We start from the raw sequence: 26,722 nt of genomic DNA, 5'->3' as shown, positions 1-26,722 counted from the left end.
AAAAATTGACTATTGGCTAAAAGACTCAGTCAGGCCCACTCAGACCTTTCCTCCAACACCATCAGGATAAAATATCAACTGTCCACACATCTACTGTAGTCTGAAAAGTTGCCTTGAAATTTGCAGGGCTTATCTACAGTGGTAAGCAGAAGTATGTGAACGCTGACACATTCTATTCAGGACTTTATGAGTTTCTACCAACTGGTAAAAATAAGAGAAATATATAACCATGCTGTTCCTTTGACCCAAAACCGCTTTTTTTTTTGTTGTTGGATGGAATGAATAGTGCAACTACTACAAGGACCAAAGTAGATTTTAACCACGCACCATATTACGTTTCTACTTCGCTCTCTTTTGAGTTAAATATAAAACCCAACATGAAAATTGAGGGAGGGTATTTTCAAACTGTAAGATGACTTCACTCGTCTTGTTGGTGCTGCATTGCCCCGCTGGCTCCAACACTTTGATATGAAACACCCAAAGCAAACTGAGGGCTCTGGTCTAAAAGACACTTTGTTACTCTTTATCTCTGGTGTCAGTATAAACTGTAAAACCACACAGTGCCCCAGTGTGTGGCAAATTCAATCTGTGTTACTTCACCTTCAGTCTCATAATTAATTTTCACACCATGTGCCGTGCTTAGCTCTTAAAAAGCCACATGTTGCATGTCATCAGTTTTTCCCATCTTCCCACAATGAAAAAATTGTCTGAAAGCTCATTACTGTCGTTTGATGCAGCAGCAGTAAAAATGCGGGATTATTTAACCATAATTTGTTACAGCTGACATTAGGCAAAAATAAAACCAAATGTTGTATAAGTCTGAAAAACCAGCCTCTTTTAATAGAAAACTGACAGAAAAAAACAAACTAAAAAACAAGAAAATACAGGTGCAGCTGTAGTATGTGAGAATGATATAACATAGGAAAGTTACAAATAGAGGCCTGACTTTGAAGCATACACACACAAAAAAAAGCTTGAGAAAAGATCCATCCAACTTTATTCTCACATTGTAAAGCAAAAGCTGACATTGTGGAGAGTGACTTAGTGAATGAATTGTGACTGGAACATTCACAGAATGTTCCTCTCCACCATTTCTATACACTGCATGTTTTTTTCATTCACTTATTTATTTCATATCCTCTTCACAACCTTATCTTTTTCAGATGGACCTGACACTGATAGACGAACTCGGAAAACGCATCAACATCTATGACTCCAGCTTCTGCATCGCTGTGATCGCCATCATTTTCAACCCTCTCTTCTGGAATGTGGTAAGAACCACAGTACTGTAGATCACCCTGGACATAGCCCCACCATAATCTTGTTTCGTCTATCCTGTGCTTAACTGAGCTTTGTTTGGTTATTTAGGCCTTCAGAATATCAGGGTAAAAATCTAAGGTGGCAAGGTGGATTTCAGAAACAGTACTTCTGAGTGGATTCTGATGTGGGAACAATCTAGCCTATAGTATGTTTCTCTAATTGTTAAGACCTCTGTGAGATCACAGTTTGGGCCTGGGTGGGAAGCCAGTGAGGGATAATATTTGTTGCAAAGTCCTAACACCAGCTTGTTGGTACACCCTCATGTGAACAGGGTTCATAGGGACAGTGTGAACTTCCAGAGAGTCTTTATTAGTCTTCCTGTAGCTCCAGTCTGTTGTGTGGCATAGAAATGCAACAATGATTAGGCAGCACTTGCTCTTGGGCCAATCATTTGGTTAAAGCAGTTGAATGAGCCACTGGGAACTTTTGCTGCAACTACAGCTTTGAAAACTGTTTATCTGTCCACAGATAGCCTGTCATTGCCAAACAAGGCAAATCGAGACAACAGCGTCCCTCAGTGTGATAAAACTGCCTCTCTGTCTATCACAGAGTTACATGGACAAGATGGCTGCAAGAATTCCACGATTTAATGCAGATATTTCGACTTCACATCACATAACCTTGCACCTCTTAACAGACCATAAATCATGTTATTTTTGCCTGTGCTGATTGCAGTGCTCTCTAAAGAGCCTGTTCTGATGTACTGGATCCTTGTTGGAAAGACATGGAAAGAAAATGTTCTTATGCTAAATGCTACTAGATACTAAGTGCTGTGCAGACTTTAATCACACACTTGCAGTCACATTGTTCATCGTTGATGTGGTTTACTGAGTGAATCATGCCAACACTTATGTATAATTATTATACCTGGAGCTTTACATAACACTGTAGTTAAGGTAAAGTGGCCATGCTAAGAGAGAATCCTCTCCATCTTGTATTCCTCCACACACCTCCACAGGCACTTGTGCTGCTACACATGGTCAATTAATTGTCTTGTAGTTGTGAAGAATAATGTACAGGTTCAAAACTTTGCGTTTGGTTTGCAGATACGCTGCAGTCTGATCATTATTATGTGTTCTGTCTAGGCCCATGTTCTATTAATCGTTTTAAAATTGTAATCACAATTATTCTCACATCGGACGTCGCACTGACGACTCTTCCGGTGACAGTGCTCTGGCCACTCAGTGGAAGGCAGTCAGTTGACGTCACGTTTTAGTGTATGTATATAGATGTTAAACCAACACTAACTAACTTTTCAACCTTCATATAATATTTTCAGAACTTTTGTGATGGTACATGGACTCACAACAGGTTGAATGACACCTCTGTCATGGCCTGAGGGGGTCTGTGTCACCTTCCCTGGCATTAAACAGCTTCTAGGTGGATGGTAGGAACCCCTCCACATGAAAAAAACTACATATGTGCTGACTGCTTTATGGCATACGTCACTTCCCCCTTTCCCCATTTGTGTGGGTTACCGCTAGCATGGCAGAAGCAGCAAGAATACTAAAGAAAAATTTAACGTTTTGTCTGACGAGAAAGATGGAGAGTTATGAAATTAATTAATTAATGCGTAATAATCGTGATAAACGTAATACCATGATTATTTCTCTGACAATAATCGTACCAAGAAAATCAATGTACTCGGTGCTTTTGAAATAACTATTACTGCTTCAGGAGGAACATGTGTTCAATTTCCAAACTGTCAGTTAACTAATCTTTAATAGTGAGTCACTCTGAGTTCACCTACACACCTGCTCAGCCCAGTAATAGGACACATGTTGATTACACAGAGGCTCTTTCCTTCCAGAAGAAAAGCTTATTATTTGTGTTGAAGTAAATGTGTCTGAGATGCTTTTGGCCCCGCGTGTGGTCCCAAATCATCCTTTTTGTGCTAGAAGATAAACTAAGTGGAAAATGGAATTCGGACCGATGAGAGTCACTAAGAGAGGCAGGTATTAAAAGATCTTTTCATCTCGTCTGTTACCGGGGACCATGCTGTATCCGTGCAAGGTGGGAGGATCGGGGGGTGGCCTTGTAGCCCGTTGATTTGTGAGCACATGTCCGTCACATGTGATGGCGACTCACTGATGGGGTTTTGAAATTGTGTTTTTCATTAGGGCACTAACTTGCCCCTTTGTTCCCGTAGCCTACACGCCGCGGCCCCAGGAACATTTTTATTCACGCTGATGACACTTTCATAAAAGGTAGTGGGGAAGCATGTTTTCCTCTGATGTCACACCGTTGCCTTCTTTCATGGACATCTACGTATGTGCTGCATGTGTTGTGCCGGGACCTCGTCTCCAGATAGTGGTGAAGGTTTAGGGTGGAGGAGGATATTTCAACTCAGAATGAACTTGCTACAGGCTTTTTTTTTTGCCATTTCTGTAAAACAGTCAAACACATCTTACAGCTGGAAGGGTGATAAATCTGCCTGGCTTCATATGAGCAACTCTTTGCTTTCACACAGTCATTGTTAATATAAAAACGAGAACCAGTGCTGCTTCAGAAACAATCTGTAAACACAACACTTTATATAGTGAACTCCATTGTCAAAAAGATAATTTAATTTAAACATAAAAGGGAGCATTATTGTAGATTTTAGGTTTACCAGTTGGTCGTCAGAGGCCCAAACACACTGCATTTTTGTTAAACATTCTCAATTTAAAAATACAAATTAGAGCAGCTATTACATTTCATAACGGGAAGTTATGACATGTAAAAGTCAAAGATTGATAGTTTTAGCCTCAGTGCCTCCAGCAGTTCAACAAGCAACACACTTAAAGCAATGACAGCCTGCCCTATATTAAAGAAGAGAAAAAGTAAGTGTAAGGACTGTTAAATAGCTTCGGAATTTATGTTCCTGAGTCTGACTAGTGTCCCAAGGACAGGGCAATGAGGGCATTCATGTGAAAGTTGTGATTTACACATTCAGACTTGCTCAAAGCTAAATGGTCATATAACTCTGTGACTGAGCTGTTGTCTTGCATTTCTGTCGGTCCGTTCAGCAACTTGAACTGCTTTATGTTCTCAGGCACGTTTTCCTCCTACACTCTCCTCCCCTCCCCCGATCACATCCAAGGCTGTAGTCAAAAAGTCATTTGCTATAACATTGGCTAGAGCATACAGTAATGCAGTACATCTTTATGAATACCCCTTTACTATTCCCTTGAACTCAGGATGTTTTCCATTGAGGTAAAGGGAAAATTGTTTTTAGATTCTTTGCCTTCTCAATGCAAGTGGAGATGTGAGGTGAGTGAGGATGAAGATTCTTTTTTTTCCTTTAACTCTTTAAAACAGATGCACCCTGTCCTACTGCCCCAAAATGAACCCCATTTATCTATACCAGGGTTGTCAAACAGGTGGTCCGCGGGCCAAAACCAGCCCAGCAGAGGGTCCAAGCCGGCCCTCAGGATGAATTTTCCAAATGTGAAAAAGTTGCACATATTTTTTTATCAAGAAAGCAGGTTATTCATTTTGTAAAAGGATAGTTCATTAACTATAAACATCTTAATAATGTACTAAAACAAAGGGACAGACTATTATTATTTTACTTGAGATCAAATTGCCCTGTTTGTGGCCCCTGAACTAAAATGAGTTTGACACCCATGTTCTATACTATTTGCAGGTTTGAGATAAATTGAGTTTTTACAGGAACATACTGCCTGAAAGAAATAACCCCAAGTCTAACAGTCACAAAAGCTTTTCTCCCGACTATGCTAACTGCCGGACATGAATGAAAGTATCACAACCATTAACAGTGTTGTAGAACTGCACAAATGACTCATCTCTTCACATTCACTCTGAACTTGAACCTGTTAGCTGAAGAATGCCATAGAGACCGAAAGACTGAAAGCTGATGGGTCATGCACCTCTGTAACAGGAGATGGTTGATATGACCGAGTCAGCTTCGGACACAGTGACCGCTGGAGTCTGAGCTGAAAATGCAGACTGACACCACCACAGTAATTAACTTGTGGTACAACATGTACAAACCAACATTTTTAGATGTCCTTTAGTGGAAAAGAGCCTGTGTGTCATCTCACTGCATCCGCACTGTTATTTTTTATTTTCTAGCAGCTGTATATGAGCAGAGGAAGAAGTACTGTGACATGACATACAGTAGTCTGCATGAGGAGGAGGTTGAGATGGAACACCTTGACATCAGCAACTTAAATGTTAAAGACATTTCTATGCTGTTGGTTACTATGACCAACACAGATGTTTGAGATTAACTAGGAAAGAAAACTTTATGAAACCTTCGTTTAACGTCACCCTCTTTGTGGAGATAGTTGTGTTTGTGCTTGGTCTGAAGTCTCAAAGGTCAGTGGAGGGTGTTGATCTCATCTTATCTTACTGCCAAGGTTATCCTCCTGGACTGGGACTTCAAGAAAAGGGACTGTGAGTTTTAAGGTCAGTGTGTGGACTTGAGGGTCATGTAAACTCCGCTGGTATCCTTAAAGCGGCAGCTCTGTATTGCACACAACAACACCCTTTCATAAATGAACGATAGTTCGTCCGTCTACCCACGTGTCAGTTAATTCACAAAAGAAAAGCAATGAGTCATTTCGTTACTGACCAAAATAATCGATGATGATCAGACCGATGGCTCATGTCTTGGATGTGAAGGAATTTGTCCTGGTACAGTTTCACGCATACAACCGCATACAGTAAACATGCTTGCAGCATAAGCGCAAGCAACCCAACCAGCTGATTGTAATGACATACCACTTGATATGTATGTGCTGCACTGTGATTTATCATTTAGCGTGTCATTTGTAATAATAATAATAATAATAATAATTGAAAAAAAATGATAAAAATAAACTTAAATATTTGGTATGGATGACAATTAATGACATTTCCCCTGAAGAATTAGTAATTGTCCGTCCCTATATTAAAGGAGATATCAGTGAAATGTTTTTGTTAATATAAGTCCTAATTAGTCATATTTTCCATCAGCAATCACTTACATAGAGTGTTTCGACCGGAACACGAGTCTCTCCGTCACTCTGCTCTGCTGTAACCCGAGGAGAAAACATTTCTTCTGGGATACAAGTGTTATCCAATGAGGAGAGAGAACGGCATGAAGGGCTGTGTGTGCAGCCAAGGGATGCGCGTGAATGTGGTGACGTAGCACGAGGACCAATTGATGCCTGACAAGGGCGGGGGCTGCTAACTCATGGTGCGTTCAAGGAAACTCGTACTTTGTGTTTTTCCTTCCTGTGAAGTCATACCAGTTCGATCTGGTACGAGTTCACGGGTCGGAAGTTACGAGTGGCCGTTATAGGGAACTTTCACAGACAACAGGACGGTAAAAACACGAGCTACGGGTTACCTGGAACGCTACCAAGTCGTAGTTGTGACTTGAAGCTGTAACTTACGGTTTCAAAAGCCTGCCTTGAACGCAGCATTAGCCAAAACGGCCGTGAAGCTGATATCTGCTTTAATAGATTACTTAAAATATTTTGTGTATAATAAGTGACATAATTATGTTTTGACTACATATGATTTTACACATAGTGTTGTGAAATTAATTAATGCACAATAATCGTGATAATTTCTCTGTACAATAATTGTACCAAGAAAATCTATAATCATCACATCCCTAGTCTCAACCACACAGTTTTACCTGTCCGACAACAGCTACAACTCCAATGAGACATATTTTCACTGATGATTATGATTCCATGTTATCCTTTGTGGTGTGATAGGACTAAAAGGTACAGCACCATGGACAGTAGCAGGAGGACACAGCGCCTGTGGTTCAAAGTTGTATGTTGTTATTTTGTTACCTCAGAATCAAGTAAATAATGTAGATGTTTCCTCTTCCAGTGGGAGCTACTGGAACACAGGGGCTCAGGTACCAGTTACCAGGTCAATCGCCCACTTCTAGGTGAACCGCTGCGTGTGTGACCATGCTTGGGCTCACTACATTCTATCAAATAACAGAGGAAAGACTAACTAGTTGTTTCATAACGGAGGTATCCTTTTCATTTGCAGTGAACACAGTGTCCCTACTGAAATAGAGACACAGCAAGGTCTGTTCCTTGAAAATGTTGTGTGTACGTGTGCACGCGTGCGTGAGTTTGTGTGTGTGTGTGTGTGTGAGTCCAGATCAGGACGTACTGACCCCCAGATGACTGTACCTCACCTTTTCTCTTCTCAAAACGGTGACATGAGCTCTGTCCACGAATGACACACTGATCACTCACACAGACGTACAAATATCTAATGCTCTGACTTGCCAAGAAAAACAAGAAGACATTAAAATTCTTTAGATAGAAAAGAACAACCACCACACACTGATATAAGTCTATTCTGATACAATTTATTCTGTGAACAACGCGTTTCGCTTGTAGCGTCGTCAGGTTCAGCTCTGGCATTGCTGGGTGTGTTCATGTACGTTCTAGTCACATGACCCAAAACATCCACAAATAGCAAAAAAGTTTAATAAATATCGCAACACTCAAATTAAATAGAAGCAATAGGATACAATAGAATACAATACAATAGAATAGCCTACTTTGAAATTCTTTATTGTCCTTTTAAGGCATGGCTTTGACATACTGACACTGCTTCAGGCAGACACTTCCAGGATTTCCTGTTGTTATCCCACAGCAACGCCAATTTAAGGCTTGGTGGACTCATTTCTCTGCAGGTGCCAACTGACCTCAGCAACACCTGCACAGTGCGCTACAGCTCTTATGTGTCTTGGCCCACATCATGACTCATCTACAGACTAAGTTCTCTAAAAGCATCTGGGAAGAGCAGAGGCACTTTGTTTGACACACATCCAGCCTGCAGACTGCGGTGACTGCTTTTGCTAATTACACCTGTGCACTGATTGCTGGTGGCATCCGTGCTAATGATGTAGTTTCCTCCCACTAAGAATAGAGATCATGCAGCATCGTGATGTCTTGCCTTCTACTTATCTGTGTAGATGTGTGTAGTTGGTTCTGTGAGCAGTGAAATGCCACACTCAATATTTCCACAGCATAAACTTATAAAAGATGCTAACGATGCTAACTACTCTCACCCTTCTGATATGTCTGCTGGTTGCCCAGATTCCTCCTCTGAGCCGGAGTCTTTCCAGTGCTTCCCTCTCTTATCTAACTATCTATAGATGCACTCCTCCTATCATCTAAAGTAAGGGTAAATGCTTCCAACACCAGCTTTCCTTTTTTTTTTGCAGGAGAACCATGTTAAAGAGGAACTATACAGGATTTGTAGCTTAACTATGCTACGTTACGGCCACACAAACGTGCCCCGTAACCCGTAATCTCTTGTTTATGACAGATTAAACTACACAAATATACACGTATTAACAGCGTATATGATATTGTTATCTGCCGCTCTATTGATTGATTTCTCGCCTGCTTCGTTGTAAACCAATGCACATGACCAGGACGAGGGTTAGCAAAACAGCGGAAAAGTGACCGGACTGGCATAGTTCCCCTTTAAAGGAACTATTTCAGCAGATTATATTGGCTGAAGCTTGTAGGTCAGAGCAGGTAGTTATGGTTAATGTTAGAACATATCTCTAGGAAACCACTGTCGGCCTCAACAACCATTTCCATTTTCTACAGTATATGGTTTTGTGAATACTGTAAATACGTTGGTGACTGAAGACAGAGGTGTAAATGTGATCTTCTTAGAACTATATCTGCCATTCAGCCAACACACAGTGGCTTCCAAAACAGCCCACAGACGCTGTAATCCTCCTGCTGCCTTCTTAGTCTCACACAAACAACACTTCCTGTGTGCCAAAACGATTTCCTTCCATTCGTCATAAAGGCTTCACTTGGACAGAATAAGTCACATGCAGCATCCTGTGCATAACATTCAGGTTGAAAATGAGTTCATTTCTGCTCTTACAAATATTCTCAACAGCTTTCTGTAGTCATCTCCCCTGTGCATCATCTCTGCCCTGGCTCCTCATTATCTCCAAGGTCATGTATTCACCTGTCATAACACAACAGCTACTGAACCAATTTGGGACATGAGTCAAGAAGATCTCATACCATGTTGGTGCAGATCTGGGGCTTTTTGAGCACATGGCCTGGGTGGAGGTATGCACTCCATTGAGTTCCACTGTAGTTTCTCTATTTTTCAAAATTGCCTTCTCCATCTTTTTTGTCACCTCTGTTTTCTCCTTTCAGTCTGTCCTGCTGCTTTCACCATCAATGCCACAGTAAGGCCATTGAATCACACTGTCATTTTCTACTTTTTTCCCCTGTATGACTAGAACATTACCCCTCCTATTATCTCTCTAATGATTCTCAGGTCTTTTCTTTCCTACATGTCTGTCATAGTTTCTTTTCACCTCCTTTCACCTTGTGACCGCCTCACATAATTTTAAACCAGATTTGCTTTTGCCTTTCTTTTTACCAGTGTCAGATTTGTTATATTGAGTCAATCAAAACATAATGGAAAGTCACAACTTGTTCCCAATTAACATTTTCTGTTCCACAGGAAGGACTATGTAATGTTAATATAAATAGAACAGAAACCAGGGGCGCCGTTTAGCTCAGTGGGTAGAGCAGGTGCCTCATATGTAGAGGCTATAGTCCTCGCTGCAGCTGGCCCTGTATCGAATCCAGACTCGGGCAACCCTTTGTTGTATGTCATTCCCCCTTTCTCTGCCTCCCCATTTCCTGTCCTCTCGACTATATGCTATCAATTAAAGGCAAAAAAACCCCAAATATACTAAATATAATATATATACCGGTATATAAAATATAAAATAAAATATACTATATAAAACATAATAATAATAATATATAGAGCTATACCAATTACCCTTATAGTGTCACAGGGCCGACATAAAGCAACAGACAACCAATCGCACTCACATTCACGCCTCATATAGGCTACTGTGCAACCAATAGACTCTGCACACCCACATACGGACTTTTTACTTGCCTGACTAAAGGTCAGCCGAGATACGAACTGGGCAAATATCCATTTTTTCTTCTTTACGGTTAACTTCAGCCTACAGTCTCATATCTTACGTCTAGGTCCGGTGTTCCTCCTTCATCAATCCCACTCTCCACTTACTTCTCCAACGTCATCTCTCTCTCACTGACTCGTTTAAGGAGAAAAAGAAACTGGTCCCTCCATCCCTTCACTTCAACCTCCGCCTAAGTCAAGAGATTGTTGCTCTACTTAATTACATCACCTCTTGGCCTTCCATCACGGCCACTCACCTAGCAATAAAACATCATGAGTCACAGTCATGTACAGATCATGTAATAGACTTGTCTCCAACAGGACAATCTCTGTGTCTTTAATCTCAATTTAAGGCACATTATTAAGTGTCTGATATTGGGAATAGTCATTTCGACCAAACCACAGTAACTCTTTAAGCTAACTGTACGTTGACAAACACATTAGCCTGGCTTTAATTATTCCACACACTTTATTCAAGGCTTTTTTTTTACGTGGATGTTCCAGCTCTTTATTTACCCCAAGGTCAACACTGTCCACTGAAGTTTTACAGCAAACACACAAAAACAAATCTCCAAAATTGGGATCTACATTGGTTCTTGGCTGGATTGTATTACCAAGGAAATTCACTGATGTCCCCAGAATACAGTATTCAACTGAAACAAATGAATTTGTGACTTTGATCTTACGGTATGTGTTCTTAATTTTACAGTGGGCCCTTCCATTTCTTATGCATTTTAGAAGTCTGCCATATTTTGTAAAGAAAAATGTGGACAAAACATAATTATATTCTTCAAAGTGAGGCACAAAAAAAGCATCACTTTAGAAATAAAATTCAGGTTTTATGTCATCACTAGTATGAAAAAGTTACAAGTGATACCTCTACACCATAATCACCAAAGGTGTCTCCAAAATGAAGATTAGCAAAAAGGAACTAGAAGTAGTGCTCCTTTTCTTTTCTGTGCTTGTCCTTCTTTCACTTTACTTTTTCTCACTTCATAGCTTCAAAGTGTGAAAACAAATCGAATTTCTAACAATTGGAAAAACGATTTAATTATCATTTCGAGTTACATCACTCAAAGGTTTTAACCTTGGTTTGCAACTAATTTTAAAGTGATTGCAGTCCCAAAGTCTGGGTCTATTCTGCATGACAACCTTGTGAGAACTTCTTCAGGGATCTTTCTTTTTTTTGCTTTTGCAACAAATGTTTTTAGTCATCTCTATCAATAGGAATTATCATTTGGTTACATAAGCCTGTGTCTGTTTGCAGAGGTTTGCATTGAAAAAACAATACTTGCCCTCTTTCTGATCTGCTTTGGCAGTCATAAAAACTGTTTTGGTAAATTACAGCTGTGCGTCACTTTTATTTATTTATTCTTTTTAGAGAAACACTGGACCAGTGTGTTAAGCAAGACAGCTGATTGCACATTATTCTGCTCAGTTCTGCTCATGGCTATAATCACCAATGTCGGACTAAAGACCATGTGTGCTGTTATTCTGCCAAATGTATGTATGTATGTGAAGGCTGAAGCCACTGTGATGCTAATACTGTGTATCAAAAAGATATAAATGGCTGACCACCACAGTTCATGTCAGACAGTTAAGAACAAGCTGTAATGGCAATAAAGTTTATTTTTATTAACAATCATAAACTCTGTTATCGTCCATAAAAATTTTTTAAAAGGTCTAATGGATAATTACAGATTTATCACTGTGCGGATGATCGCTTGAACCCATCGGCAGAGTTTAAACTCATAAACTGTGTTCCACATCAGTGAAAGTGAATCATCTTATCAGCTAAAATCAGCTATTTTTTTTCTTCTCAGGCGTTTGGGCTTTTCCAGGCGCATCAATGAATTTCACCCTATCCACTTTGACGTAGTGCTGCAACGGATCATGGTTGATCTGTGATCCATTTGGATCGCATGTGGTCCACGGATTGATCGATTGATGAAAAAAAAAAGTTGTGCGTTTAGTGTGGGAACACAACATGCGCAGCCCCAGCCAGATAAACTGGCATTTAAAAAAAAACTCTGCTGGTATATTTGAAGCTGCAGCTCAGTCTGGTCCGATCCGTCAGGTTTCTCATCCATTGCACCCCTACTTTAAAAGTACTCAGGAGCAGCAGATAATGCAAAAAGGTATAAACAACATAAACTCCACAGAGGCTACAGCCGACAAAGACATGAGCCCACTCATAGTAAACATTAGAAGTGACAGTTAAAGGAACCATTACCATTATCTATTAATCATTAACCATTGCCAGCATCTAGTTCTTATCCTGTCCCAGCATGCACCTGTTCATCACAAAACATGGCAGGTGTTTTTGATGAAGGGCTTTTACTGTCTAATCCTAATTTACTAATTTTGCTTATTATTAGTATACGTATATGTATTAAATTTGAATCAGTAGAGATATATAAAAAAAACCTTGAGTTTAAAAAAGTACAATGCCAGTGACCAAAAATAAATTTTGTGGCAGCAACAGGAGTAAATGAAACTCAATACACCCTGGGTCTTGACCACCTTTGTTGCAGGAACTCACACACACAGAATCCTATTCACAAACAGATGATTCTATATTTCTGTAACTGAGGAGTTACTCAAATATGGCATCATCTACGTGCAGAAATATACCAAAAAAGCAATTGGATTGGATGTTTTGCGAGAAAAGAAATGCTCTGAACGCGTACATCTTAACCTCAGGGATATGCACAGTGTGAGAAACCATGAATGTTAATATGTCAGTGTTTCTGTCATGCAATATTACAACACTTGTCCAATAGCCTGTAAACCTATCTTACCTTTTAATTGCAAACTCGCAAGTTGTGAAGCCGTGATTATGTATATGTAGAAAAAGAGAGAAAAACTAAATTGAATCTCCCTTTTGCAGACTTACCTCCCTCTGCTGACGTCTTCCTCCATCTGACAGTAAACAACAAGCGCTCAGGCAGAAAGGAAAGGTTAATGCCACATATATTTTAAAAGTTGTTTTATTCCATGTCATTTGCATCTTTCATCACTGAGACCTTTTTGACTCCGTTACCCAGGCAACCAGCAGGTGCAGATTCTGTGCGCTAGCAGGTAATAGTAACAGATGTGGTGCAAATGATGAAAGCGTTGCCTTATGCACGTGTGAATGTGACGCCTCATTCAGATTTAATCTTCTCTCCCTGCTCTGAATAGCAACAGGTTGCAGCAGCATTTGCAACTTTAACAACTGCCTCCAAGTCAGATCTGGTCCTAAATGAGCTTAGATCTCATCCATCTGTCAAATGTAGCCTCGGGCAGCATAAGATAGATGTCATGATGACACTGAGGCTTGAAGCGACATGGTCAGTCTGTTCTTTCTTTGTCTTATTTCTCTGCCTAAGGCTAAGATCTCAGCTGGAATGAAGTGAACATGACGTCGGGGTTTAGATAAGAGAGTGTGGGAACGAAGTGTGTGACTGCAGCTGTAAGAAATATTCTGCTGATCACTTAAAATAATGTGGCACCCAGCAATAGTGGCTTGGAGAAGCTGTTGGAAACGTACACCGCAGGCAAAATCTGCTTCAAGTCAAATTGTTTTCAGAGATAAGATGCAAAAGAGCGCTTGACATAATGACCTTTGCTTCATTGCATCTGTGATTCTAGCTTAGGAATGTACTGTTAGAGAGGGATGTAGTATTACACTCATTATGACATTGGACAGTGAAAAAGAAAAAGAGTCCAAATTGATATTCTCACTTATACAACTCTGGTGCCATAGTGCCCACAATGCAGCATGCTGACAGTATGGTTGAATATCCAGAGCCTAATGGTGTAATCTTGAATTGCAAGCCTTAAGCAGATGCAAGGTCATATATGATATATAAATCCATGTATTATAATCCCATCTATGCATCCTTCTGATGTACTGTATGATTACATACATGTATCATGTATTATATATAATATGATATGATGATTTTTTTTTTTTTTAGTGTAAGATGTTGCAACCATGTAGCGCAGTGGTTCCCAACCTTTTTTGGCTCATGATCCCCTTTTGACAACACAAATTTCTGGCGACCCCATGTGATTGCGGCCGTCAATCAAGATTGCTCAATTCATATTTGAGAAAGTGAAAGTATAGAATGTTGTTTAAGATTGTGTGTGGTGTTTTTAATTGTTTTAAAACAGAATAATAATTAGTAAACAATATTTTTTATCAGTCTTTTTAAAAAAAAAATCAATTACTAGACATTTTAAGAGACCCCATTTGAATTTCAGGTGACCCCACATGTAGCCTAATGATGTTTATTTAGTCTTTATGCAAGTTCATTAAAACCACTACATACATGAAAAAAAAGATGAACATTGATCACATTTGCGTTTGGTTATGAAAAAAAGAGAGATACAAAAAATATAAAGGGATATAAAAAATTACAATGTAATAAATTACCTGCAATTTCAAATCTATTCCAATGATTAAAGTGAGGGTATATGGCTGTATGAGTTAAAGGGCCACTGCTTTGGAAAGAGTAGAGAGAGCTTCTTGGATTACCTGTATCACACAACCAGATCTGTTACATCTACTGTATTTAGGTTTGTAGGGTCATTCTGACACAGTCCACAGCTGAGACTAAAGCCAAACACCTGTAATCACACGGATAAAATCACATGTGACACCGATACAAAAAGTGTGCATGCACGTCAGTGATCCCCCCCGCCCACACACTTCTTGTTGTGCTCCTTCTCTCAGTGCCTGAGGGGTCCTGTTTCGACATCAGGTGGAACAATCCCATCTGCAGTGACTCATCAGGGCCAGACAGAGGGGCGTGTCGGAGTGAGGGAGGGAGAGAGAAAAGAGAAAGGGATAGGTGTTTGATTTCACCAGTAGGGCTGGGAGAGACGAGAGAGGTGAGGTAGAGGGGGGTTGGAAAGGAAGAGGGGAAAAAAGCTGAAGGAAATCAGACGATGTAATGTCAGAGTGACCTCCAGCGTGTCACTGCTTATTTGGAAATGTTGGAAAACAGAGACCAATGATGATGAGGAACAGAAAGCTCATTCGGGTTCTTGCAGTGTCAACGTTGTGTAGAAATAAACCAATTTGAAAGAAAAACACATTAAAAACTAGGGACAGACACATGAGTGGAGAAAAAAGAGAAAAACACTCAATAAAGGGGAAAAACAAAACATACAAGAAAAAGATGAGAGGGAGTGAAACATGGGGTGATGAATGGTGAGCATAACATGAGACGTTCAGGGTCACTTTGGGACGTAGATTTCTGACATGGTTTACATGCAAAATACCATTCACCTTAAATGCTCTCATGACAGCCTCTAGCAGAAATTATTTTTTACTGTGTGACGCACAAGTTGCACACATGGGAACATAAAGTCTGGGAGCGCCAACTTCATGGTAATCATACTTAGGATTATTATTATCAAGAGCGCATCACCTGAGGATTGGACATTAATGTCAGAATTTGCATACTGTTTCTGTATGTGGGTATGTAAATGTGTCCAAGTTGGAGTTCTGTGGTGACAGTATTTAGGCCAGCTGTGGGCTCTGTTTTGGTTCTGGTTCTGGGTTCAGGAGTGGGTGTTCCTCAAACAGGAAGGACGCACCACAAAGGAGCAACCCTAAATGAGTAAGGCAGTTTTGTGTTAATGATTTTATCTTAATCTTATTCCAATTTACAGCCCTGCCATTACATTTGTCTTGTAGGATTGACTGTAAATGAACCCCTGCTCCCCTTACTTACTCTATATGGCTATCAAACTTTCCGGTTCAGCTCTGCATGTTGACAGTCGACAGGGAGAACAGTGGCAGTTTTCCCCTTCGACGTTCATGATCATTGTTTTTGAAACAGCCTACTGTAGGTCACTGATTTTCAAAAGACGCAAACAAAAAAAGACGGCTCCGGTGTCCAGTATTGAGTTTGTTGTTTAAGATGACAACTGTCTGTGGTGAATTCTATCAACTGTAGCAAACTAATTAGCACATAGTCTGCAATAACTCATCATCTGATTCCTTTTTATGGGACAATTCTCAGTCATCAGGTCGTCTGAAATCTGAGTATTTTCAACTGACTTGTGTTCAAACATTAATACATCATCATTATGCACATGATGGGTACAAACGGGATGACATCCAGCATTGTGCATTATGTGGTCATATTTTGCGTGAATGTCCAACTAAATTAATCAGTTTACAAATGACTGGATGTCAATCTCGCCAATGTGAACGCAGATCATGTTTTCCAGCATTTTTTCCAGCCCGCCCCATGACATTGTCATAGATACAGGCCAGCAACAATAGTTTATTGCCAGACACATCTACTACTGAAGATAATTAGATTGAGCGTAATGAACAAACAAGTCAAGACAGATGAGAAAAACAAAACAAAACATTTTTATGCAAATTGCCTATCGGGTATTTCCATATACAATCTTGACTGCATCTTGATTTTTTTCACTGCATGTGGCACATTGTGTGGTAAAATTATATTCTCAGTCTCTGTGTTAAATGTGAGTCATGTCTGTGGGAATACTTCAGTGGTAGGCTACAATTAATTAAAGCAGAAGTGAGTGATATATTTGTGTTAATATAAGTCTTAAATAGTTATATCTTCTGACAGCAATCACTTACATAGAGTGTTTGGTCTGAAACACGGGTCTCTCAGTCCCTCTGCTCTGCTCTGAGCCGAAGAGAAAACATTTATCGTATCCTACAGTTTTTATCCAATGAGGAGAGAGAACGGCATGCAGGGCTGTGTGTGCAGCCAAGGAACACCGTGAATGTGGTGACGTAGCGACGAGGACTGTTATGGTGCGTTCAAGGAAACTCGTATTTTTCCGACCGTGAAGTGGTACCAGTTCGATCTGGTACGAGTTCACCGGTCGGAAGTTACGAGTGGCCGTTATAGTGACTTTCACCGGTAAAACAGGTCGGAAAAACACGAGTGGGTTGCCTGGAACGCTACAAAGTCGTAAGTTGTGACTTGAAGCTGTAATTTACGATTTCAAAAGCCTGCCTGGAACGCAGCATTAGCGAAAACGACCGGATCACTCACTTCTGCTTTAAGTTTGGGAGTGGCAGGGATGGTTGGTAGAAAAAGGTTCATTTTTGGCTCTGTGAACTTGGTTTTAATTGAAAAAAATATATGAATGTGAGCTGGTCTTTGTCTTTAAGAACTGAACTTTGAACTATTACTTTTAAGTGTGAAAAAATCCTGTTATTATCCATTTAGAAGACAGTGTGGGAGCAACATGCGTTCTGCTAAAAGCTAGCTTCTTTTTTTAGCATTTCATGCGGTATGCGGTAAAGACTTGGTCAGGAGTCGAACTGGCGATCACCGCTGCGGACTACTTACTGTATAATGTTATTAATTCATTAACTTATTAATTTAGACAGCAATATCATCCATATATTTGCAAGCAAGGCCTGGCGACTGGAGGTTCTAAGCTAGCCAGGCATGCTAATGCTTTCAGCTTAAGTGCAGGAAAGTATACTATCGGTCCACTACATGTAGGAGTCTCTTGTGCCCTGGTGTATTTGTTTATTTTCTCCGGCTTGGTTTCAGGTTATTTGGCTCATAGCTGCCCAGTGCATCTGCAATCAAATGATCCAGATTGCTGTTTTTCTCTCCTCCCACGCTCCCCAGTCCCCTCACAAGCAGAGGTCAAGCCTCAGTTGAACAAATAGATGCCACCCGGTCCATGCATTATCAACCTGCCCGCATGTGGCGATGAAGCCGATAGAGCAAACAACATATTAAACATCATCTGATCTTCTCCCTGCATATGGAGTGAATCTCAGTCATCAGGTCTGTGCTGCCCAGTGACCTACATCCAGGAGAACAAACTCATCAGCTCATGCTGTCCATGCTGTCTGCTGCAGCGGCTGGCTGACTCATGAAGCTGCAGCTGTCTTTTAGAAAGCATGTACCAGGCCAGGTCATAAGAAAAAAAAAGGGAGACCGGCTTGATTCTATAGGAAACTCTATATTTGTCGCTGTTCCTTTCTTTTCTTATTGGAGGTGTTGCTCAGGGTGGGGCTGGGAGGGCTATACAGCATTGACCAGAATCATAGCCTACTACAACATTGATTATATTTCCGGTGATATGGTAACTAATGAGCATTTATTTGACTGAACCTTTAGGTTTTGCTACATTCACATCTTATGTTTAGAATTGTTGTGGCCCTAAAACAGAGACTGAAAATGCTGCTGTTTGTGTTTTACTGGGATGCCATTTTCATCTGGATGATCAGAAACATGGAGTTTTAGAAATGATGATTCGGATCATTGTTAAAATCTCTATTTAAATTCTGCACCTGCTTTTGCTGTTCTTCATTTGTTTATTATCTACAATTAACCAACTGCACAATCTGTCATCTCCTTCTGGCTTACAGTCCCATGGAGCTCATTTTTTGTTTGTGTTTTGGTTTCATTCTTGGACCTGAATGCAGGGCAGAAGGGAAGCAGAGAAACAAAAGGACAGAAAGAAACAGTTGTGACAGAGGTGTAACAGGGTAAACCCCATTGTATTTTTTTTTTTTTTGTGGCTCCATGTGTTCATTTTGGCATTATATTGACCACAGTACACGACAGCTTGTTAAAACTGACTCCAATGATGCAACATGCCCAAGTGGTCATACAGTTTGTAAACAAGCCAATGGTCCAGCCAGATTGGCTGCCACATTATTCGAGGGTCAAACTGTGGTAGTGTGCCCATAACCTTGATAATGAATCAGCCTTAAGCCGGGCATACACTGTGCGATTGTCGGCTCATTTTGACCCGATTTGCCACTTGTGCGACTATTTTTTGGATCAGGTGTCGTGCTTTGTGCAGTATATGTGGGGTAACAAGGAGAATAACACATCACGGCGAGCTCCCGATCACAAATCCTGTGCTCTCAAGAAAATCAAACTTGTTTGAAATCCTAACCCAAACTTTGAAACTCAGTGATCCAGTCATGCAGTTTGAGATGGAGCTGAATCAAACGATTTAAAATATCACACAGTGTATGCCCAGCTTTACAGTGCAATCAAATTTGGTACATTTATGTTGAACCAGGGTTTCAATGGGTGTAAAAAAAAACAGCAAGTCTCAAAAATAAGTTTGGCTAAGTTGTTTACAGTCTATATCATGGTCATTCCACTTGTGTTTGTTGCCTTGGAGACTCTATGGGGTCTTAACATAGACTTAAAGGCATATTATAATGTATTGCCAGATCTATAAATGTTTTTAAAACATCAATATGTTGTTTTGCTCTAAGATGAACAAACCGTTTGTTGTTTCTGATGTTCTGCATTATCATGTCCTCCCAAAAAGATTGCTGAGATAGAACTCGTACAGCTGACACAACTGAGAGGTTTTCTCAGGAGCTTGAAAGCCAAACCAGAACTAAAATACCATGTGCTGATTTTAAAACCATTAGCCTATTGTACATTGGGCTTAGTGCTGTTTGTTTTTGGAGTCTTTGTGCCTTGCGGTATAGGATTGCTTAATAGAATTGACCTTAAGTGACTGCGATACTGAAGATAACAGAATCAGTAGATGCGACTTAATAATCAAATAAATTCTGTATTGTACATATTTATTTTGTTCAGCCAGGTAAGAGATTTTCAGATAGATATTCATCAAGGACTGAAGATCCATGTCATTGTTTTCGTGTTTCTATTCATTGGACTCATTACGCTGATTACAAGGGTGACCTCAGGTGCACCCATACTCTGCATGCTGTAGCGTGTGAATGTGTGTGTTGGTGAACACAGGCTTTGATGTTGTCCTCAGAATGCTTTCACAAAGAAACCCTCTGTTTTTTTCACTTAAGTATTTCAGAACTTGGAGCTTGAGGTTGACCAATGATGCTGATCAATCAAGGATGCATCGTAAATCGTTTGATTTAGTGCAGGATCAGCCTCCACAAGTCGTGCTGAGATGTGCTGTGCACTGAGGAAGTCGAAACAACCCTACATGTCTTTGCACATGTGATTCACTCCTGATGTTATTTTAAACAGCTGTGAAAGACTCGTACGTACTTTAGGCGGAGGGCAGCAGCACTTTGACACTACACTGCCAGGAATGTGCATCAGATTTTAAATGCGATTTTTCAGTGTCGACAATACCAGAGATATTTTTTCAGAGAGAAAATAAACAACGACGACACTGTGCTATCATGATAGGGAGAGAAAATTTAGCTTGAGCTCTCCAGGGGTAAGTGTTTGAACATCTGGTTTTACAGAAAGGCTCAAGTGGAATTCATCTGACCCATTTTCAGTTTATCTTTCATCTCCGAAATATACTACAAGTGATGACAGTGAAGTCATCAGCTATTGGCGTTTCTCTTTTCTAAATTACTGTCATTATTGATCTTCCAGTCCACTACTTGAAGCTGCTACGCTGTGTGGGCTCAGGCTGAAGGACAATGCTGGTGGCAGCGTATTGTACTTTCTGTCCTTTATTTGCCTTGGATACAGGAAAAGCATTCAATAGATCTGAAAGGAAGGCTTCCAACAGCAACCACCTTGTTCCACCTTATTCTCTAGAGTCTAACTGTGCGTTCACAGCAAAAGCGTCCAAAGCTTCAGAAACGCCAGAAGTCATTCATTTTCAATGAGAGCCCGGCGACCCGAGCGACTAAGCATCAACTGCTGCCAGCTGCGCTTCCAAAGCGTCGGCTTTGTCAGACGAAAAGTTGAGTCTCGTTTAGCTTTATGGTAATTAGCTATGATGCAGTTCGGCGGCGGTCAGCATAGAGGTGTCATCGGGCTCCTTTAAATGACCAGCATGATCAAACTGTGACGTTAGTCACATGAAGAGCGACCAAAGTGGCTAAAATTATTTTGCCTCTTTAGAAGCTTTTGGTGTGAAGTAGGGGTGTAACGGTACAGTATATGTATTCATCCCGTGCCGTCACGGTACGGGGGTCATGGTTCGGTGCACATAGTCACACGACGAATACGTCTGAATGAATATTAAAAAAAAGTGGCGGTAATGAGCCTCGAAGCTGCCTGCAACCGTCATAACAGACAAAGAAGAGAAGTGATGAGAGTGTGAAGTTAGAGGAGCTGCCTGCTTTATTTATGTCACCGTGGCTTCTCAATGAAACACGACGGCGACGGCGGCGACAGCTCGCGACTACAGAAAGCAGCTCGCGACTGGTCGACCGGACAAAGTCCGTTGGCGCTGTTTCACGGATGCGCATTGCGTCGCTAGAAACGCATCAAACACGTAGGCATGTTCACCCCCGCCCTCCACATGTCAATCACTGGTGCGAGGAAAAAGACAACTTGTGTGTAACAGCTTATCCTGCTGCTTTTAAGCCTGTAGACATGAACAGACACCAGAAACATCACCAAAGCAACTGGCATCTGGCCCAAATTAACTGTGTAAACCAACATTGATGTTAGTTTCTTGTTTTGTTTTGTTTGTAATAGTTGTCAGTTGTCAAGTGCAAGTTTTTTTCCCCTCTAGAATTAATGAATGGCATGATAACACTCCTAATGCACTTGTTTAATTTTATATTCTATTTTTTTTTTTTTTTTTTACTTTTATAACAAAAGACAGATTTTGGTTACATTTTGGTTTACATTCAATAGTGTCTGTTGTACCGAAACCGTATACCGTACCGTACCGTGACCCCTGAACCGAGGTACGTACCGAACCGTGACTTTTGTGTACCGTTACACCCCTAGTGTGAACGTATAGTTAGGGTGCACTCACACTAGGGCCAGTTGTACAGTTCCATACTCAAGCACGGCACGCTTGCACTCACACTAAAGCCAAATAATTCGGATTATAGGGGCAAACGTGCTTGGGCACGGTACAATTGCCTGTGTGAACGCATAATAATATGACAATCAAATTCTTGCTCACTGATTTGCAGTACTGCCCATAATGACCTAAATATGCCCAGAGACATCCAATGGACAGCAAAACCTTTCACCTTGTACATCATATTACATATATAAAATACCATGATATTGCCTAGTCTCATGGCCATGCAGGGTTTTAGAAAAACAGAGGTCCAAGTAATGAGCTTGTTGGAAGGTTTGAGATTATGTTCCCTGAAACCAAAAGGATTTCTCTTATCATTTGGGAACTGGACTTGTATGGAGGGCAAAAATCATAGCTTCAAAACTATGTAAGTGGAAATTGTAGAAAAGTGTGTTTTATATAGAATCATAGAGTGTTGCATTCATTGTCCTAGGTTTGTGTTGCTAATGAGAGGAGAAGCATGTAGCTCTTGATGACCAGTCAAATGTTGGTCTGTCCCTACAGGTGCTATACTAAATCATAGAAAAAGGCTTTTCCTCCAGGCATGTCCTCACCTCCATTGTATCCCTGTATGTTCTGACCTTTTCATAGAGACAGATGACGAGAGTCAAGACGCCAAGGTCAACAATGTGACTGAAATGTTTCTGTACCTGGAGGGCAGCTATTCTAATCACTGCGTTCATGACATAAACAAGCCACAACCTCTAGGAGTAGTGCAGTAATGCACTGTTTTCCGTTCATGATTTTTCATTTTGATCCGATTCATTTTGATGTCTCTTGTGAAAGTGGTACAAGGACAACACTTAGGTCTGTATTTTTTTTTACCTTTATGGGTATTCGTTTTGCCTATTTAGCAGTCCACTTATTTCAGCTGAATCACTGTGGATGATATAATCATGGTGATATAATAGATTCAACCTCTGTTGTTTGCCTGGGGGGTCGGTGGATGCTCATATCAGAAGTCATAATGTTATCAGGCTTTTGGAAAAGGAACATTTCAGGGCAAAATAAACTAGTGATTATTAAAAAATGTACTCAATTATTTTCCAGTAAGTCAAGTTAAATGTAACTTTGAGATTCATTGTTTCACCTGTTGATTCAAAGGTGGTAAAGTTGACTCGATATTGTATCATTGGGCAATGTATTGTGTGCTGTCAGTCAGACAGTGGTGATTGGACGAACTTTGTCCAAAGGAACTCCTGATTCTGATTCCAGTTCTTACATCCTAACTTCATTAAGGGGTGAGAACTGGAAGAGATGTATCGTCACAAGAATATGAACTCATTGGTGAGATTAGTTAGAAAATTCCATTTCCTACAATAAACCAAATGCTACATTTTTAGTAACATGATGTAAATGTAAAATCATTCATTCTCGCACCATTTCTTTAAAAAAAACTTGCTGTTAGTCTACACAGAACAAAAAAAATAACAAAAGTAGTTGATTAGTCAAATAAAGTAATACATAAACGGAATGACACAAATTAAATAAATAAAAAAATGAATTAGGATGTATCTTAGCCACCCATCACTCTCTCCATTACATTTTTATATAAAACTACCCTCTCTAACCCATCAAGTTGCAGTTGGTGGTTTTGCATCTTTCCCATTCACCGTGATTATTTTCTTGACAATCAATTATGATATATTTTCCGTGTGTACATCTGATTTGCATATCAGTTCAGCTTCCAACAACAAAAAAAAACACTGAATCAGTGGGGAAATTCATGTGTAAACTGCTGTCAAGTTTAGTCACCAAGCTTCCTAGGATGTTTCCATGGACTGGAGGTGATGCTTTCAGCTCACATTAACACTGAACAGACAGAGAACATCACTGACACACAAGAAATCATCCTCTAAATTGCCACACTCAGTTTTAATTCTATCTGACCTAACAGTTGTGAATATGTTTTCATTCTGTTCGTTAGTAGTCATGTCACATGTCTCTGCAAAATTTCATTAGCTGCAGTCTATTCTGTGGCTGTGGAGACATTTCTCTAACAACCAAAAATGCCAGGGCAAATGGTGAACCTGCTGGTGGCAATAGAGTCAGAGTGTCACCGAGTCACAGGATCATCACTATGTCTGTACAAAATGTCTCAGCAACTTTCTGTCCGGACCAAAAATATTTGTCCAGTCAGTCATTGGCACGGCGACGTTGCCATTCCTAGAATCACACTGATTTTCATCCATCTTTCTAAATGTATTTTTGTATTGTTGAAAGAACATGCGCTCCCATGCTTATTATACTTTCAGCACTGTAGGTGCCAAAACTCCATAAACTCCACACTTTTACACTTACCTGTGTATTAACCTCACCAGCGGCTTTTCAGGCTGATTCCAGGATGGAGACTGTATCCCAGGAGAAACTGGAAATAACCACAACTTAAGGTACTCTGAAGTAACCTTTTCACACCTCAGTATTACATAAGTTGTACACGTAGTCTTCTTGTCAAAATGTGCGTATTTTTAGTGTGTAGATGAGGGCAGGATGAGTTGAGGGGTAATTTTAGCCATATTTGCCGGGGTTTTTTTTCCCTCTTGAAGGACATCAAACATCAAAAGTCCCTCCCCCTCAGATGTCTCCCTAATGTCCTGACTTCAAACCCATTTGAGTGCCTGCATCGAAGATTTAAGTGGGCTGATGGGGATGCAGGAGGAGCCTGTTACCTAAGCCTTGATTGAATTTGTCTTGGGGAGCTGCTAGTTCTGCCAGGCTGGCGCCACTCTTTGTACTTTACCTCGTCCATGCCCTCGCTGATTTCTTTTGGCAGGATTGATGATTTGATAACGGCATCGGTAGTCTGTGTGCAGAACACCTGCGTATTTTTAGTGTATTCCAGCACCCCATGGAGGGTTTGTAAATTGTGTTGAGTGATTGAAGGGGAGCTTGCAGAACCATCGCCGCCTCAGAATAGAGTGTACTGGCATAAGAGGAGTGCTAATGTGGACGTGGAGGGTACTTGGCATGTTTCCCACATGGATGAAAAATGTGTCCCCAGGTTTCAGATTAGCTGTGTTATTATCTGTCTGTATTTGTCATAAAAAACCTCTTAGAGATGATTAGATGCAGCGAGAAGAAAGGTGCAAAGTGTGTTCTTTTTTTTTATTGCAGCTTGTGCTTCATCCAACATTTTGGGTTGAGAGAGAAACAGCCATTATTAATAAGGTATTAAGAAGGTACAGCTGCATTCTCAGAATGAATCACATGAACATCCCTGAATGTTTGATGTACTCACATGCATGCAGTATGTTGTGGATGTGTGTGTATTTGTATCTATCATCTCTTCTGCTCAGTTTCTAGGCTCTTTATTGTTTTCATTGCACATGTTGCCCCACGGGTCTCTGCAAACATAATGTGTCTTTTCATTGTGATGCTATGCTGATGATGTTCAGATAGCTCCCCTTAAAACTGAATTGTAAAGACATGTGCAAACTTTGGTTGTGTGAATTACTGGCATCAAGACTTGGATGAGTCTAAGTTTCCTAAACCTAAATGACAGTAAGAGGAAGGTCACAACGTTATAGTGATTATGTTACTTCATTTCATTTCATTTCATAACCTTTAAACTCGGAGATATATTGAGGAGTAACCTCATTTATAATATAGCCGAGATGAAACACAAAACATATAAGGACAGAAGACAAGACATTTGAAATATACAAAAGCATAACAGAATACCAGAAGTTAAAGGTGACAAGGATAAATTGAGACATAAGTGTAGTTAAAAGCAGTAGCAGTTACTTTAGTTATGGTTTTAAATTGTCCTATTGATAAAAGTGAGGTAAGTTTCAAATGATTTTGCAGAGTGTTCCAGGTTGTAGGTGCACAGTAGGAGAAACTGGTCTTTCCAAGTTCGGTGTTAAAAGATGGAACCTGCAGTGTGAGCCAGTCTTTTGAGCGTGTACGATAGAGACCTGCATTAAAAGATACTGAGTTAATATAAGATGGTGAGAGACCAGTGAGAGCTTTAAAAATAAATCAGAAAATGATAGTTTTCTTGAAGGTTGTCAATGTCTTGTCTATCTCCTCTTCTCCTCGCCATTACTCCGTGTATTCTGATCTGTTACTATGACTAAACTACCGTAAAGGTAGAACACAGTCAATATTCTGTATAATGTATGACATTTGATGTATGAAATTTGATTTAGTTTAATCCAGCCATTAAATACTCTTGACTGTGGCCAGATGTTGTTTTGAAGCCTGCAGACAAACACTCACATGACTCTAATGTCAAGGATCACAGCCCTGGAGAGAAGCATGATCCTTGTCCAGTCACACTGACATAATGTCATTGAAATATGTCAGCAGGTCAACTCCTGCAAGATTTATGTCCCGCACAACAGTAGCAATTGGCTCACTGTAGGATTCACTTCTGTTGATTGTCTCATAGAAAGCCATGTGAGGAGAAAATGTGCCGACTAAACATAAATTCAGCATTAGCCGACATCCCAGAAGAATGAGGCATTCAGGAGCAGCAGCAGCACCAGCAGAATCTGAGACAAAGGTTTTCCCTCTGTGACTTTGCAATGATATTTGTCTGTGTAGCGCAACATTTATTTTGTGTTTTCAAGTACAGTGTTGTCATTGCTATTTATTTTATTAGTTAGAGTTACTCGTTACTATTCCCAAAAGGTTAGGGTTACTAACTGAGTTACTGCATTATGAAAGTATTAATTACCAATTTACCTACCAGTTTCTA

At 40.3% G+C, this 26,722-nt stretch overlaps 1 protein-coding gene across 1 annotated transcript in view; it reads left to right on the top strand.

Moving 5' to 3' along the window:
• pemt (phosphatidylethanolamine N-methyltransferase) overlaps window positions 1-26,722 on the top strand; it is a 70,034-nt gene that overhangs the window by 1,761 nt on the left and 41,551 nt on the right. The window contains exon 2 of the mRNA XM_083993818.1: window positions 1,164-1,271. Coding sequence (XP_083849944.1) covers window positions 1,164-1,271 — 108 coding nt within the window. The remainder of the gene's footprint in view (window positions 1-1,163; window positions 1,272-26,722) is intronic.

The sequence above is a fragment of the Trachurus trachurus genome (assembly GCF_905171665.1).
Source record: "Trachurus trachurus genome assembly, chromosome: 19".
Taxonomy (NCBI): domain Eukaryota; kingdom Metazoa; phylum Chordata; class Actinopteri; order Carangiformes; family Carangidae; genus Trachurus; species Trachurus trachurus.
This window is presented reverse-complemented; position numbering and strand designations above follow the sequence as displayed.